The sequence below is a fragment of the Hyperolius riggenbachi genome, unplaced genomic scaffold, assembly GCF_040937935.1.
Source record: "Hyperolius riggenbachi isolate aHypRig1 unplaced genomic scaffold, aHypRig1.pri scaffold_164, whole genome shotgun sequence".
Taxonomy (NCBI): domain Eukaryota; kingdom Metazoa; phylum Chordata; class Amphibia; order Anura; family Hyperoliidae; genus Hyperolius; species Hyperolius riggenbachi.
This window is the reverse complement of record NW_027152375.1, coordinates 315,543-332,865: the sequence shown is the minus strand read 5'-3', so window position 1 is coordinate 332,865 and position 17,323 is coordinate 315,543. Positions and strand designations below refer to the sequence as shown.

Here is a 17,323-nt window from a genome sequence, read left to right as displayed (position 1 = left end):
CATCACACTGTGGGAGCCTTGTTGCATTGTGTGAAATAACAGTGGTTTACAACTGTAAAAAAAAGCAGCAGTTACTTCCACTGCCATCACCTGCCAGCAGTAAAAATGTCACCTTGTGGTAAATGTCAGAATGGAAATCAGGGAGAGGAAAGATTTTACAAAGAACAAAAACTGACTAAATCATTTATACATAATTATTGTAAAAAATTAAGCACTTTAATTACATTATTTTCACTGGAGTTCCTCTTTAATCTACCAGGTGTAGCTCTGGGAAATGTTTGTATACTCAGTTTTCCGAAACCAGTAGAAGTACTTGTTTTTCCCAGAATGTCTGGGATTCCAGAATGCTCTGTGAGGAGAATCCCACATAGCCAAAAAGTCCAGGATGTGACATCACTGGGAGGGCAGGGCTAATACAGCGATATATAAAGGAAGTGTTTCTGATAAAACCAGTCTCCCCTTAAAGAACACATGAACAGAGAGATATGGCGGCTGCCATATTTATTTCCTTTTGAACAATACTAATTGCCTGGCAGCACTGCTGATCCCTTTGGCTGCAGTAGTGCCTGGATTAGCTGTATGCTTGTTTCAAGTCTGTCATCCAGTCAGACTTCAGTCACAACAACTGATCAACATGCTTGTTCAGGATCTATGGATAAAAGGCAGAGGATCAGCAGGACAGCCAGGCAATCTGTATTGTTTAAAAGGAAATCAATAGGACAGCCTCTATATCGCTGTCACTTCAGTTGTCCTTTAAGCAAGCTATCAAACTTTCAGGAATCTGATGCCCATCACAACTTCTGATTACATAACACAATTAAATAGTTTCTGAAGGCATCGGTAGGCTGTTTTCTCCATTTCATCAGTATTAGCTTAGGCCCAGAGGATTACATAGAAATATGCCGAGATGCTGCCAGTGATTAGATAATAAAGAGCAAAAACATCCTGCATTTCTCAGGAAGTGAAGCCCATGGGGGCGTGGCCAGCTATCAGCTGAAACTTGAAGCATGATCCTGTCACCTGATGAACAGTTACCTGATAGTTATATCGGGATGGGCTGTAAACAGCTGGTCCTTTAGCAACAGCCACGTTCATCACATCATCTCCATCCTCTGTGGAAACAACAAGAAAATATTTACCTAGTGAAACAACAGCTCTATTTATTTTTACTTTTGGCTTGTGCTCTATCTATACAAATGAATTTACTTTTGGCAAAAAAAAAAAAATTCTCTTTCGTGGTTTGGCATATTGCAGTCCCGAGTCCCCATCACAGAAGGGCATGGAAAAGGAAAGGACTCCATCTCAACAAAACAAAAAGCAAATAAAAAACACCAAAACTTATTTTTGTCAAGTGAACTAGGATCCCAAACTAGTTTTTACTGCTACCACTTTCTGTCCCTAAGACTACCAGTTTCCACACTTAAATCTGTTCGGCTGCAGTAGTGCCTGAATCACACCAGAAACCAGCATGCAGCTAATCTTGTCAGAGCTGACAATATTGGGCTCTATTCACAATCATTTTCCGCATGCGGAAATGCACTTGCGTTAAATTCCCGACTGAAATGAGACCATCTTGACATTCACAAAATTGCACGCATGAACATTTACCGCTTGCGTAAAATTTTACGCATTAATTACTCGCATGCGTAAAAAAAAAAAAAAAAGGTGGTAAAAGTCGGTAATTCCCGCAAAAAATACAAATTCACAAAAAGAAGAGGAGCCTTATTTCTGACTTAACTACCGTTTTTTTTATCACCTACTAGTACTTGGTGATATATTTCGCTTCCCACTGACTTAAATGGAGTCTGGAGCCTTCAGTGCCGTGTTTGCTGGACTTATAATTTTTTTTTATGCCACTTTTTTATTATTATTATTTTCTATTTATATAGCACCAGCATATTACGCAGCACTTTTTACGCATGGTTTCCGCATGTTTGCTATGTAATTACGCTAGTTTTCCAAATTTGCGTAAACATGCGGGAAACATGCGGAACATTTTTATTGAATGTGGAAAAAATGAGGTAATTATCACTGGCGGTAATATAGCGGTAAAAAAAATCTCTTACCGTATGTGTGATTGTGAATAGAGCCCATTGTCAGAAACACCTGATCTGCTGTATGCTTGTTCAGGGCCTATGGCTAAAAGTATTAGAGGGTAAAAGATCAGCAGGACTGCCAGGAAACTGGTATTGCCTAAAAGGAAATAAATATGGCAGCCTCCATATAACTCTCGTTACAGTTATACTTTAGGCTGTAACGCTCCATGTAGGAGCCAGAGGCAAGGAGTGTGAGGGCATATCTACCCAACAATGGGTATACATATATCTACGTCCTCACCAAATTTTTCACGGAACTGGACTTTGTGTTTTAGTTATGTTTTGAAATGTATAAAGTATTGTATACACTCTTGTAGATAGGGCCATCTGCGCACAAGCCCACTCCCCACAACTTTTGCCCTAAAAGGAAATAAAACAAAAAAAAACAAAAGAACAAGCAATTCCCCTAAAAGGAAATTTAAAAAAACAAACAAAAACCAGGCAACAAGGTGTAAGCTAAGCCAACCCCTCCTGACACCATGGCAGAACCTGTAAGGGGGTCTGTGCTGCCCCTTGCTTACTCCAATGGGCACAGCAGACAGAGTGTTGAGTCTCCATACAGTGAGGATTCCACTCGGTTTGCTCTGTATCAAAACATGACACTGATCTGCTTTAGTATAGGAGTTGAAGCTTCCCTCAATCAGTACAGAGACCGCCATAAAAGCCTCTTTCCCTACCCAGCCTGAAACCAAAATTATGCTAGGATTTCTGGCCTGGAGGCGGAGCCTGTAAGCTAGGATGTGTTCTCAGTTACCTGATTCTCGATCCAGACTGCTGTCTCTGGACGGTGACCGCTCTCCTCTGTGTGACACTTTCACTGCGCTCCGCAAAACCCGCTCCAGGATTCCCTGCCCCTCACGCAGCCGCTCCACGGAGGTTGGGACCATCCTGTAAGTGAAGACAAACAACACGTTCAGCAGACATGACAGCAACAATTCATTGGCAACGCTTATGCTAGCTGCTCCATATGGCAGTTCCTGCAGAGACTTGCCCTAGTGGTGCTCCAAAAGCCATTGTACAATTTTATTATGTGTTACCTTTTTATTTCAATCTACAGGAGAACAGGAATGTTTCACTTTTGTAACCATGGCAATAGTACACAGTTTGGTGTACAGAATGCTCACCTATTCCTACCTGCCTGCATGTGTGAGTTGCTGCAGTGTTGAGAATAATATAGTGTCAGCAATCCAGCCATCATTACACAGACAAACCTCAGAGGCTGCCTACAGTGAAGAGGTGAAAAATCTGCCTCCCAGCTCCTTATTTCCCATATAGTCATCCAGCCAGATTTTATCTCAAAGTAAAAACAGGTCATTTTCTGATTAGATGCTATCAGAGACAGATCAGTCCCCTGGTGTATCTGCCCAAACATCACTGGATGTACGGGCACCTTAAAGAGTACCTGTACTGAGTAAAATTATTTAAAATAAACACATGCGGTAACTTCAAATGAACATTACATAGTTACCTTGCCATCAGTTCCTCTCAGAAACTCACCATTTTCTGCTGACAGTGATCCCTTCCAGTTCTGACAACATTTTGTCAGAACTGAAATATTTCAGTTGCTGTCAGTTATATATCGGTTGCTGTCAGTTACAGCTGAGAGGAGAACTGATGTGTCCATGTTTCCCTATGGCTCAAGTGGGAGATATTACAGTTTAACTGTGTGCTGACCAGAAAGCTGTTATGGAGTAATGGCCATATTCAAAATGGAGGACGGAGAATTCCATTGACCACAGTGGACAAACAGGACACAGGAGAGGAGAAAGAGATTGAGGAGTAGACTACACAGGAGGTACGTATGACGTGTGTATGGTTATTTTGACTTAATTTTCAGTACATGTTTTCTTTAAAGCGGATCAGAGATTAAAAACTAACAAGTAACTTGTCTATATATCTTATCTAAAGTTTAGATAGTTTACACAGCATATCTAGCTGCAAACAGCTTCAATAGAATATGATTATTTCTTCCTGTGATACAATGACAGCAGCCATGTTTGAAAAACATTACAGAGGCAGGCTTACCAGCACTCAGCCTGTGAAAAAAAAAAACTAATCCCCCCTCCTCCCCTCTGCCTCTATCTCTGGCTAGTAATACCTCCCCCTCCTCCTGGCCAGACTGAGCTCCCATGAGCCCTTGCTACTGTCTGAAAATGCCAAGGCTCTCTGAAAATCTGTGGGCGAGGCTTGTTTAGTTTATAGGGAATTAAGAGTATTACAACAAAAACAAAAAAGTATTTGGCTTGAGGAATGCCCTATAAACAATAGGAAAGGAAAACAATTATGTAATGAGTAAAAGTTGATCTCGGGTCCACTTTAAAGGAAACCAGAGACCTATACAATAAAAGTTTTATACATCCCTAGGGCTTCCTCCAGCCCCATACGCTCCGATCACTCCCACGCCGCAGTCCTCCGCAGGCGATACAGAAGACGGAGGACGGCGGCATGGGAGAAATCCAGGCGGATGGTGCTGGAGGAAGCCCAAGGTATGTATAAAACTTTTATTGTATATCGTCTCTGGTACACTTTAAGAATGTAGAATGGTGATGGGCAGCACAGTGGTGTAGTGGTTAGCGCTCTCGCCTTGCAGCGCTTGGTCCCTGGTTAGAATTCCAGCCAGGGCACTATCTGCATGGTGTTTGTATGTTCTCCCCGTGTCTGTGTGAGCTTGCTCTGGGCACTCCGGTTTACTTCCACATCCCAAAGACAATCAGATAAGTTAATTGGCTTCCCCCTAAATTTGGCCCTAGACTACAATACATCCACTACACTATATATACAACGACATTGGATTATGGTAGGGATTAGATTGTGAGCCCCTCTGAGGGACAGTTATGTGACAATATACTTTGTACAGCCCTGTGGCAGCTGTCAGCGCTATATAAATACGAAATAATATAAATGGGTTTTCAAGGATCACAATGACCTCTCTTACCAGCGACTGCTGATGTTCTCTGGGGTCTTGTGAACAGAGCCTGCCGTCCTCAGGTCTGTGGGGCTGACCTCCTCCACCTGCGGCATGGAGAGGTGAACGGGGGAGGAGAAGCCACTCTGGGGAGAGGGTGGAGCCTGCAGCTGCAGCCCACCTGACAGCTCCGTGTCAGACATGGAGCCGTTACTGCTCTGGCGAGTTGGGGTCCCATGACAGCAGCGTATGATGTCTCCGCCAGGAGAAGAGGTCACCTCCTTAGCTTCCTGTTTCCTCTTCCGATACTCCAAGAGTGACACCTGTCAGAAGGCAGCGAGAAAAACAATGAATGGACGCCGGAAATGCAAAATTATCACTAACACAACAGCAGTAACCAAGCAGATAAGGCTTTTAAGTGGACCTAAACTCTTGCACAGAACAGAAAGAAACAGAAATGCACCCTGTGTATATTTAGAGAGTTTAGCCTGTCTAATCCCCCCTCATCTGTGTCTAAATCAAGTGTAATTTGATCTCTCCCGTGTCAGCTCAAAAACCCTGGTAGCCTCTGCAGAGCAGCTAATTTGTAAACAGGATATTAACCCCTTGTCTCCTTCCATGTAATCAGGAAGTAGACAAACTGCAGATGTATTGCAGGATTTGTATCAGCTGCAACAAGGAAATGTTTATCTTTAAAGATTATTATGCAGTTGCTTATCTTTTACAACAGAGAGTTCAGGTCGGCTTCAAAGGCAATTTCTGAGCATCTGCCTCCCTCTTTTTGCAGAAAGGCAAAGCACTGGGTACCTGCTTAAATTAATAAAGCTCAAATACCTGGATTTAAACATAAATTAGTGATCGTGTAATCTATGGCTGGCTGTTAAGAAATGGTGCATGAAGTATCAATATATAGTAGCAAAGCAGAAGACACTGCTGGCATGAAAAATCTTTCCCCATCCTGATATGCATTATTAGATGTATAACACATGGCAGCATCGTTACTGCTGGCAAGGTAAATCAATGTGGGACACACTTTTTTCCCCCTCTGAGAAACAAACATCACTTGGTCTCCCAGAATGCTCTGGGGCAGTCTGACTGACATCACTAGCTAAGCTAAAAGCCTTGTGCACATGTACAAGGCATGATGCCTGGAGGGAATCAGAACCCAAAACCTTGAGCGAGATTGCAGGGCTGAGGCTGCACAGATGTGTCGCTAGCCTGTGGGCTAGGGTCTCGTTCTGGCACTACGCAGAAGGTGTGGGGGGCAAGGAGGACTTTAAAGAGACTCTCTAACAAAAATGTTCAGCCACATTTCTTCTATCCTATACGTTCTTATACCTGTTCTAATGTGGTCTGTCTTACTGCAGCCTTTCCTAGTTGCACAGTGGCTGTATTATCTGCGTTATGTAATCTAATCATCTTTCCTTTGTCAGCTTTGTTGGCTCAGGCAGGAATGTACTGCTCTGCTGTGATAAGTAGAAGTTATACACACCCTCTCCACGCCCCTTCAGGCTCTGTATGAGTCACAGACTGAGCTTCTCTCAGCCTATCACGTGCTGGTTAGCAGCCATGTTTTGTGTTTGTAAACACTGCCTTAAACTGGCAATTACAAGCCAGGATTGCAGCAGGGAGTGGCAGAAACCGCACAGAGGGGCCCAGGAGAATATAACGAATAGAATGGTATGCTTTTTATTGTAAGAATTTTAGAATTTTAGAGCACAGATTCTCTTTATGAGGCATCCAAAGGAAGAGGCATTTTGCTCTTTTTCTATGATCTTGGACTGATTGTGTGCCACTCATTAGAACCATTTTTGGGGTGATGGCCCCTTTTAATGAGATTGCATTTTAGGGCATGGATGTTGTGATTGCAAGGGGGGGAGGGGCATAGGGGGAGGGGTGCTGTCAATGACAGCTAGTTGTCTGTCCCTTGGTTGTGAGGCAATATAGTATAGGGTACGGTTTGCACTATTCCATTATGGCTTTACTTTTCTCAATTGGGCTCCTGTTTTGCCTCATGGTTAATGGACATTCATGATCCTACTATGATGTATGACAGGAGGTAATCTATAGCTTTATGCATGGTCATCTCACTAAATCGAATGTTTGAGGCATTTGTAGGCTGAATGGCCTTTTGGGGCTATCTTGTGAACATATATTCATATGTAACAATTGTGCATTAATAGTCATTTGTATAGGACCTTATTATATTGATCCACAACTTGTAATACATTATATTGGTGGTTGAACTGCATATACTGGTAGTGTGCGGTGTTTTGTTGTACAATATTTTGACCAGTGCTAGCTCCCACCTAGGTTGCATACGCCTATATGTTTTATGGGTTAATGGTATTTGTGGGGGGCACTATGGCTGACAAAGCAGCGGGCGGGGCGAGTGGGAAAGCGCTCTGAGAAATCAATCCGTCGGGCTGATCGGGGTCAGGGGAGCTGTACTTGCACTATATTCTTGCCAGAGGCGGTCATTATTATTTTTAAGCTATTTGGAGGAATATGGAGGCTACCATATCTACTTCCTTTTAAACAATACCAGTTGTCTGGCAGTCCTGCTGATCTATCTGGCTGCAGTAGTGTCTGAATCACACACCTGAAACAAGCATGAAGCTTATTTAGTCAGACTTCAGTCGGATCCCATGATCTGCATGCTTGTGCAGGGTCTATTGCTAAAATATTAGAGGCAGAGGCTCAGCAGGACAGCCAGGCAATGTGCATTGTTTAAAAAGGAAATACATTTGTCAGCCTGCAGTTCCCTCTCACTTCAGGTCCCCTTTAAAGAGAACCTGAGATGAGAAGCGTCTTGGGTTGCATACTTAACTGGAGCTTCCTTAAGCCCCCTTGAGGCAACTCGCCCCTCACAGTCTCCCCAGGTGGCTCCTGTCCCCCCGCTATCTTCACATCTCCTGGATTAAAAATTGGGCAGCTAGGAGGGGAGGGGGTAACATGGCAGCTCCTATAGCCATTAGAAACCAGGAAACCAAAACTGCACCTGTGACAGAATGATGCAATGTTAAAAAAAAACAAAACAAAAAAAAAACAACTATATAATGAAAAATAAAAATGAGACTTTTCTTTGCTGCTGTTGTTCTAATTGTTATCTGTACTACAAATATAATTCAGTTTTTTTTTCCGCTCCAGGTTTGCTTTAACCTCCCTAGCGGTATTGTCAGATATATCCGTCCATACAAAACATGCTGTGAGCAGTATAAACGTGCATACACATCAATACTCTCCTGCAGTGTATACTAGACCCTTGCTTGACACATTTTGGAAAGTTACAGGAAAGAAAAAGGTTTAAATATTAATTTTATCACTTTTTGCACAGAAATCCTGGGGAAATTGAACGCCAAGGAGGAATTATAAAGGACTACTGTCCGGGGCAGACGTCCTGTGCCAACGCAGCCACTCACCGATGCTCCTGTCCCCACCTCCAGTTCACTTCTGGAATTTGCTACTTAAAGAGACTCTGAAGCGAGTCTAAATTTACTTTTTTAACAGTGAGTCATGTAAACCAGTATAATCCGTGCTAAAACGCCTCTATCCCACGGCAAAATGAGGGGTCTTTACCCCCCAAATCCCCTCTGTAAGCTCGGGGAGCGCTTCCTGAAGAGGCAGAGCTAAGCCCTGTAGCACTGCCTCTCAGCGCGTCAATCCCCGCCTCTCCCCGCCCCTCTCAATCTGCCTTCACAGAGAGGGGCGGGCGAGAGGCGGAGATCCGTGCGGGGATTGACGCGAATGGAGGCAGAGCTACAGCTCATAGCTCTGCCTCCATGAGCAGCAAAATCCACGACCAAGAAAGTCGTGGATTTTGCAGGGGAGATTTGGGGGGTATTAACCCCTCATTTTGCCACATGATAGCGACGTTTTAGCAGTGATCCTACTGATTTACATAACTGCCTGTTAAAAATGTAAATTTAGACTCGCATCAGAGTCTCTTTAAAGTCGGAAAACCATACTGGTCCTGTGCAATACACTTCTGGTGACATCAGCGGGAGCGAGGACAAGGCCGCGCAGGAGCAGTGGTTTTCCGGCTTTGTCAGTAATTCCAGAAGTGAACCGGAGGCGGGGCCAGAGCATCGGTGAGTGGCTGTGCGGACACAGGACGTCTGCGGGGGACCGTTAGAAGCCCCGGGTAAGTTCAACTCTGTTTTTTCTCCCTACAGTACTCATTTAAGCTGCTTTTTTTTTCCAGTATAGATTCCGTCTATAATGCATGCGGCATACACAACACAAACATGTGGAGAACCGTTACCTTTTTCCGCTGCGGTGGATTCTGCGGAGAAGACCTGACCCCATCACAAGTCCTTTCGCTACAGGGAGACATGGACCCCTGTGCGCATTCTTTCATAAATCCTGGGCCTCCCCTGCCGTAATAAGCCTCCACAGGGGAGCCACAATACAAATCCGACTGGGAAGGCTTCCGTTCTCCGACGAGAGGGGAGCCCCGCAAAGAGCCGTCCGCCCGAGGCATAGCGTTCAGAGGGGAGAAAGCATACATTAGATTGAACTCAGTCCGGAAAGTCTGTTCTGATGTTCGTAGCAGCACGGAGGCTTCCCCGGATTTTCCCAGAATGCTGGACTCTAGCGGGCCGATGTACGGCAGAGAAGTGCTGGGCGACACAGCAGCGTGATCCGACAGGCCCGAACTGATGGGGGTCTGGTGCTCTGGGCAGCTTTCCATCGATGCGTCCAGGAAACCGGGCTTCACCAGGTCGTCAACAACAACAACATCAGGCCGAAGGCAGGGCTGAGCATCGAGGTGAAGAATGAGAAATGGAGGCGGGGAGGAGGTGTGAGCCAAAGGAGAAAAACAAATTCATCGTTAGTCAGGTCTACAAGAAGTGTACCTGGTTAACAAATGCTTAAAGAAGCCATACTATACTATACAGTAGATAACTACTTGGTCGACACACATAACAGATGTATTGTACTGTATGTTTTGATTTCAGTGAATTTTATATAGTAAATAAAGAGAATTTGGCTCTCTCTGACTGAAGCCAAATCCTGATGTCATTTCCTCCCTTACTTTTTTTTTTCTCCTAGAATCTCTGTCATTGCTATCTTGCTTTGTAAACACGTGAGCACAGGCATAGACATCGTATTTCAGCTTCACACTGAACTGCACTCAGCAAATCAGTGAGGAGCAGCAATGTGGGAGGGGAAATGACAAGCTTTCCTTTCTCACTCTCCTTGATGATGGCGAGAATAAAGCCAGGCTGACTGAGATCAGATTTATTACAGCAGAAACATTTCTGAATAGATCGGAGTGCTTGCAATGCAGAGTGAGGATCCAGGCTGCACAATGAACGCAAAGCTGTGGGTAAATGGAATTTGATTTTGTGCCTGACCAGCCCTCTCCTCCGCTTCTGACAGGAAGCCTGTGAGATGCTTGCCCATCTATATACCTAAGCAAGGTGAGAAAATCAGGAAAGGTTTGCCAAAATCCTTTTACGCTACAGAGCTGATTTCTTTTCCCCTTGATAAAGTGGGATTTGATCTGCGCTTGGCAGGGGAAGTGCGTTGTGCTCTGGCTATTTTTGGCATGGATTTGGGAAGCGGTGCTGCGGGCTGTAACCGATCTCTGCTCGGTCACGGCTCCGGCACACAGCTGCGGGAGACAATGGAGGAGCAGAGCAGCACAATGATCAATAGCACTCTATGCAACGATGACCCTGTCAGGCTGAGGTGAAAGCCAGCGAGGCCACGTGACAGGCTTTTCTCTCAGGCGTCTCTGTTCTCCATTATGACGGAAGATCCATGCCAACGCTCACTGCATTACCGTTTAATGTGTTCCGTGAGTCTAAAATCTGTCAATTTTCCACAAAGGTGAGTGTAGGAAAGGCGAGGCTGAAGAAATGGCTTCAGTCAATACGCCACACAAAATGGCTGGCGGGGTCTCACTACCTTTTCTCCTCCGGTGAGCTGCACCCCACAGATCCCTTTCCCCAACATTTCTGTTAAATGTAACAGAGCACCAGAATAGATGTATTTTTTTGGTACTTTTCCGTTAGCCGACACTCGTGTCCCCCCAGAGTCATTCGTCGCAATAAAACAACCAGGATTCCCAGCCGCAATAAACGACTCTGGGGGGACACGCAGGTCCCCGCTGGCTACCAGTATTGTATAGAAGAGACAGGGCAAGGGGGAGGAGAGCTGAAGCCGGCGGCTTGATCTGTTACATTGCTGCCAAATTATTTTTCATTCAATTTACTCACTTTTTAATATACATTTGGCCGCAGCGAGCCAGCCACTTCAAATACAATACAATACATTCGGTGACATTAACATTTTATGTTACGTTAAGTATTCATTTAATTAGCGCCACCTGCTGACAAGCGGTTACATTATCACTTTTGTGTTAATGTGAAGTTTTAATGTAATTAGCGCCACCTGCCTGATGCGCCCGGCTAACGGAAAAGTACCATTTTTTTCAATTGAAATTCCCCATGAGGGAGGTTGGTATTGTGTGTGTTGTTGGGGGTTGGGGCGAGGCTCACTTCCTGCCGACAGCGTGCTTCTCCTCTGGCCCATACAGGGTGCACCATCATCTCCACCTCACCGGCAGCACCTGCCTGATTTTGTAGTTCCCGGCAGTGCGTCGCTGGGAGATGAATGCTGGGAGATGTAGTCCGTGGATGTGAGGACAGCTCTGTACTATCCCATGTAGGCCAGAGAAGCAACACCCCGTCAGTAAGTAGTGATGCTCACGCTGCCCCCCCCCCCCCAAATGGCAAACACCATTACAAACCTACTTTATGGGGATGTTCATTTAACCCCCCTGGCTGTCAGATTCTTTCCAGATTTTATGGTCTAAATGCATTGCCATTTTTGTGCAGGCTTTTAGACTCTAAAACAGGAAGGGGGGGAGGGGGAGGGGGGAATCTCAGCAGAGTGACCTGCAGCAACCCTAGCACTTACCTCCCTGGGATCCAGTGCTGCAGTTCTCCCTTCGTCCTCCCGGTGGCGCTGTAACCCTGTAGTGAGATTGCCGTCTGTCGCCATGACGACAAACCGCGATCTCAACTGAGGGATGCAGAGACTCGGCGGACAGGAAGGAGAATGGCTGCCGGCGCCTGGATCCCCGGGGATGTGAGTGAAACCGCTGACTGCGCTCATTGCTCTGTACAGTCCTGCTGGCAGCTGCCACAAGTCACGCTCGGGGTTACCACTCCTGGCTTGTTTTTTCCACCGAGCCTGACTCGTGATAAGCGCCAAGGAGGTTAAAAAAGAAAAATGCGGTGCTCAGGTCGTTACAAGTTGGTGTTGGCAGTTTTGGTGTTTGAATTCAGCAGTGCATGGTTCGGAACCCAAACATATTCAGACTGGAAGTACATTGTAAATAAAGAAACGTGTCAGGTTATTATTGTAACATGCCTGGAACAAGTATGCAGGCAACAAAGCGAGTGTGCCGTCAGAACACCTGAACCGCACTCTCGTTCTGCCACAGAGACTCGAAAAAGCGGAGGGTAAGCAGCCAGGCAAGCAGCATCAGCAATGGCAGCCTCCACATTCCACCACGTTTCTGTTTTTAATCAGCACAGCTTGCATTTCATGCTCTGGGCTGCTGCTGCGTTTCTGGGCATTCTGCAACTGAGGGCTGGTTCACACCGCAAGAGCTTTTTTTTGCGCTAGTGATTTGTAAAGCTCCTGCTAATGCAATGCTATGGGGGATTTTTATAAAATCACATTGCTCCAGTGTGAACACACAAATAGGATTACATTAACAAGAGCTTTCAAAATCAAAAGTGCTTAGAACCGGCTTGAGTAACCAGTACTCAGCCCCGGCTGCATTGAGCGGACCAAGGGCTGCATTCTTTAAATTTCACCCGCCCTTCCTGTAAAATAGCGAGCGGGCAGCGGAAGATTTTGAAACTCCTTCGCTCACAAAAGTCCCACATTGTCTCCATGGCAACAGGACGTCACATGACATATCAGGAAGTGCCAGTGTATTACACGCTGGCTCTTCCTGATGTCATGTGACGTCCTGTTGCCATGGAGACGATGCTGGACTTATGTGAGCGGAGGTGAGTTTCAAAGTTCCCCGCTGCCCGCTCGCTATTTTACAGGGAGGGAGGGGGGGGGGGGGGGAGAGGGGGAGGGGAATCTGTCCGCGGGCCGGTGTAGTTTGCCCAGCGCTGGCTTAGAAAAAGCTCTTGCAGTGTGAACCAGGAAAGAAGTGTGCTTTACTGCAAACCTTCCTGAAGCACAAACGAAACACACATACAGCAGCGCATGCATGAACACACATACAGTCAATCAGGCTTGATTGGCTACAATTCTCTAGGCTGGAGGTTGAAGATTGCTGGTCCTGCAATACCAGCCCTGTCCTGTAGTAGTTGTAGGTCTGCAGTTGTGTAAGTGCACCCACAGTAAGAAAATTTTATTTTTCCTAACACGCATAAGCTATTATAAATAATTTTAGAAACAGTCCTACTCTGGGTGGGATTGAGTACAGTCACACAACTGAAAACTCCTCAACATTGCCCCAGCCTCACTCTAGTTATACATGACCCAGGCAAGCACCGCAAGCTACTGCTGCTACATGAAGCAGGCAGAGGCTACAATGTGATTGCCACATTCCAGGCGCCTCAGGCTGACCGCTAAGTGTTCAAATACGTTTTGAAAAGGTCTAATGGGTGAATATAGCTATAGGTGCCTTTATCAAGTGACTTAAAAAGGAACCAGAAGGACAGAGACATATGGAGACTGCAATATTTATTTCCATTTAAACAATATTAGTTGCCTGGCAGTTCTGCTGATCTCTTTGGCATCAGTAGTGGATCACACACATGGAACAATTATGTGACTTGTCAGAGGCTCGTCAAACATCTGATCTGCATGCTTATTCAGGGTCTATGGCTAAACATATTAGCAGGACTGCTAGGCAACTGGTATTGCTTAAAGCAGACCCGAGGTTGGGATCAAAGCTAAAAAACAAAGAAAACATGCTACCTGATCCAGGAGGCTAGCCTGACATGGTAGCCGCAATCCCCGCTGCTCCTGTGGCCAGCATCGTGACCCCCGGGGTCACGACCCTCAAAGAGCAATTTCGGGGGGTGATAGCGTGGCGTGTGTGAGGACCTTGGACCTCGAGAAGTGGTTTGACATCCCTGCTTTAAAAGCAAATAAATATGGCAGCCTCCATATCCCTCTCACTTCAGTTTCTTTAAAAGACACCTGACTTACACTGGAGAAGGAACACTTAAACAAAAAGTTTAATTACCCGACCGGTCTGTTCCTCCCAAAGCCATGTGGCTCCGACCCTGTAGGAAATCTCACGTAGAGAAAAAAACAAAATCCCATGGGGCACCTGAAGTTAGAGGGATATGGAGGTTGACTCTGCACAACTCTCCCATGAGGTTGTGTTTTCAGCAGGTGGGGCGGGGTTACGTGACAGAAAGCGGCAGCCATGTGGCTCTGGGAGGTTTTCGTGAGGAACAGACCTGGCGAGTAATTAAACCAACCCTTAGTGAAAATATATACATAAAATATGCAGGACAGGTTTTCAAAATCCCTTCTATTCTCTAATCATCTCCTGTCTGCAGACTCTCAGCAAATCAAGCCCAGCGTATGAAGCATAGAAATGCGCCATGCATGAACAGCCTTCAAGAATACACGTGTGTAGCAGCAGAGGTGCACGAGGGGGGCACACACACACACACACACACACACACACACACACACACACACACACACACACACACACACACACACACACACACACACACACACACACACACACACACACACACACACACACACACACACACACACACACACACACACACACACCACCTACAGCAACAGGTATATTGGTGATAACTACCTCGGGCGACAGGGACTCGGGCCTATGCGCTGGGGAGCTCTCGGGGGAGGAAATGTTCTAGAGGAGGGAAAAGCAACTCGTTATTCAGCTATTCAACAAGCAAAACAGCAACATAAAAGCAAAAAAAAAAAAAAAAAAAATAAACCAATTTCAAAAAATGAAATAAAATTAAACATAGCCACAGCTTTTAAACAAACCAGGGCTGGACAAATGCCAGGAGCCAGTGTGTGCATTAAACGTGACAGCAGACTCCTCAATACTGCGCCTCTCTGACTGCTGTCAGTGCAGCCAGCACCTAATATCTCCTGCTGGTTTCTGGATTAGACCGACTGGCTCCTGAGTTCAAGGCAAATTTGTCCAACCTGATATAACAGCACACAAATCATTCTTTGTGCCCATCATTTGCAACCAGAGATCTCGGAGAGACACAAATAATTACATGGGGTTCTCTACGTGTGCCTGAAGTGAACATAAACTAATTAGATCATTTTGTCTTTAGAATTTTCCTAATAAGGACTCCCCTAGTAAATCATTCTTATTTTGGCTTAAAGGGATTAAAAAACAAAAACAAAAGAAATCTAGGTCTGAACACTAAACTGTCTCACTTTCATCTAGTTGTGCTCTTCATGCTAAATCAGATCCCATAGGGGCTGATTCATGAGCTCCATGATAGCTAAATCCAAAGCTGCACGCTACACATGGGCGTGCAGTGTAGCGTGCCTTCCTTAAGGTAGCCATACACTGGTCGATTTGCCATTAGATCGACCAGCTGACAGATCCCTATCTGATCGAATCTGATCAGAGAGGGATCGTATGGCTGCCTTTACTGCAAACAGATTGTGAATCGGTTTCAGCCTTAGGGCCTTTTTCCACTAGCCTGCGATTTGCGATTTGCTTCTAATCGCAAATCGCAAGGTACATTAAACTAATGGAAACTGCAGCAGCAATTTCCATTAGTGCGATCCGATTGCGATGCGATTTTGGTCAAAGCGCAATCGTCCTGCCGCGTTTTGTATGCGATTGAGCTGTACTATAATGAGTATAGTAGCTCAATCGCAATCGCAATCGCATGGTGGAAATTGAAACGCGATTGCGATCGCGATCGGAATCGCGATCGGAATCGCGATCGCATTTCATAGTGGAAAAGAGCCCTGAAACCGATCACAATCTGTTGAGCTGCTCCTGACGCCTGTCTCCGGGTCCTCTTCTCCGCGCTGCACATCGCATCCCAGCGTACACTGTGTCACTCCGTGACCAGGAAGTTCAAATAGAGCGCCCTCTATTTGAGCTTCCTGGTCACTGCAGTGACACAGGAAGTTAATGTACGCTGGGATGGAAGCAGGAACAGAGCCGTGCAGCGCGGAGAAGATGCCCGGGAGCCAGCGTCAGGTAATGTATACCTGATCGGATCGGCCGCCGCTAGCGACGCGCTCCCTACCCGCGGGCGATCGACGGTATTTTTCCGCACGGCGCGAACGAAGGACCGATCCGATTTCTGGAGGAAATCGGATCGGCGGGTGCGTTTAGTGCGAACGATTGGCAGCAGATTCGATCCCAGTGATCGAATCTGCTGTCGAAACGGCCGCAAATCGGGCCAGTGTATGGCCAGCTTTAGTTACACGCGCTGCTTATATAGCAACGCATGCTGCTTTAAATGCCGCCCGCTGCTGTGAAGTATCGCGGCCGCTATGTTAATTGAAATAGTAGTAACTGTTAATTAACATTCTAGCGGCCACTCTGGTGAAGTATCGCAGTCGCATTATAATTCACAGCAGCGGCTGGCATTTAAAAGGAGCACGTGTTGCTATGTCGGCAGCACACCTAACTAAGGAAGGCATGTTACGCTGCAAGACCACATATAGCTTGCAGCCCTGCATTTAGCACACGGTGCGGTCATGGATCTTGCGCTGCTGTAGCTGCGCAGATTCACGAATCAGCCCCATACAGAGTAATGATGACTTGCCTCTCTTCCTGCTGTCAGGAATGCTCGTCACAAACGTGTCAATTTTATGACTTATTAAGGGCTAAAGAGCTGCACCGCAATAAGACTTCAAGACTGATCTACAGCCCTTCAGGACGAGAGCAATTTTCACATATCAGTGCTGCGCCCATTCATTTGCCAATAACTTTATTATTACTTATCACACCCAAATGATCTATGTATTGTTTTTTCAGGACAAATAAGGCTTTTAGGGAGTAATATTTTTGTTAAGTAATTACCTTATTTTCTATGTATTTTAAAGGGAAAATAAGGGGAAAAAATTGAAAACACCCCACTAGCTCTCCATTTACATCCATTATAGCTTTACAATAAACAGCGCTAACTAGAAGTTAAACCCACAAATTTTGATTATCCATCCTGGTTACTACAATGTTTAGATTATGCTCCTAGTACAATGTACGGTGATAATATTATATTTGGAAATAAAGGTGTCTTTTTGCTTTCTCATTGTACACTATCGATTACAAAACCTTATTTGCAAA

General features: G+C 45.5%; 1 protein-coding gene across 1 annotated transcript in view; it reads right to left on the bottom strand.

The window, feature by feature from the left end:
• Positions 1 to 17,323, bottom strand: part of SETD5 (SET domain containing 5) — a 205,005-nt gene that overhangs the window by 1,542 nt on the left and 186,140 nt on the right. The window contains exons 20-24 of the mRNA XM_068264802.1: positions 14,840 to 14,896; positions 9,266 to 9,760; positions 5,032 to 5,324; positions 2,851 to 2,984; positions 1,036 to 1,112 (exon numbers count right to left, since the gene is read on the bottom strand). Of these exons, the coding sequence (XP_068120903.1) occupies positions 1,036 to 1,112; positions 2,851 to 2,984; positions 5,032 to 5,324; positions 9,266 to 9,760; positions 14,840 to 14,896 (1,056 nt within the window). The remainder of the gene's footprint in view (positions 1 to 1,035; positions 1,113 to 2,850; positions 2,985 to 5,031; positions 5,325 to 9,265; positions 9,761 to 14,839; positions 14,897 to 17,323) is intronic.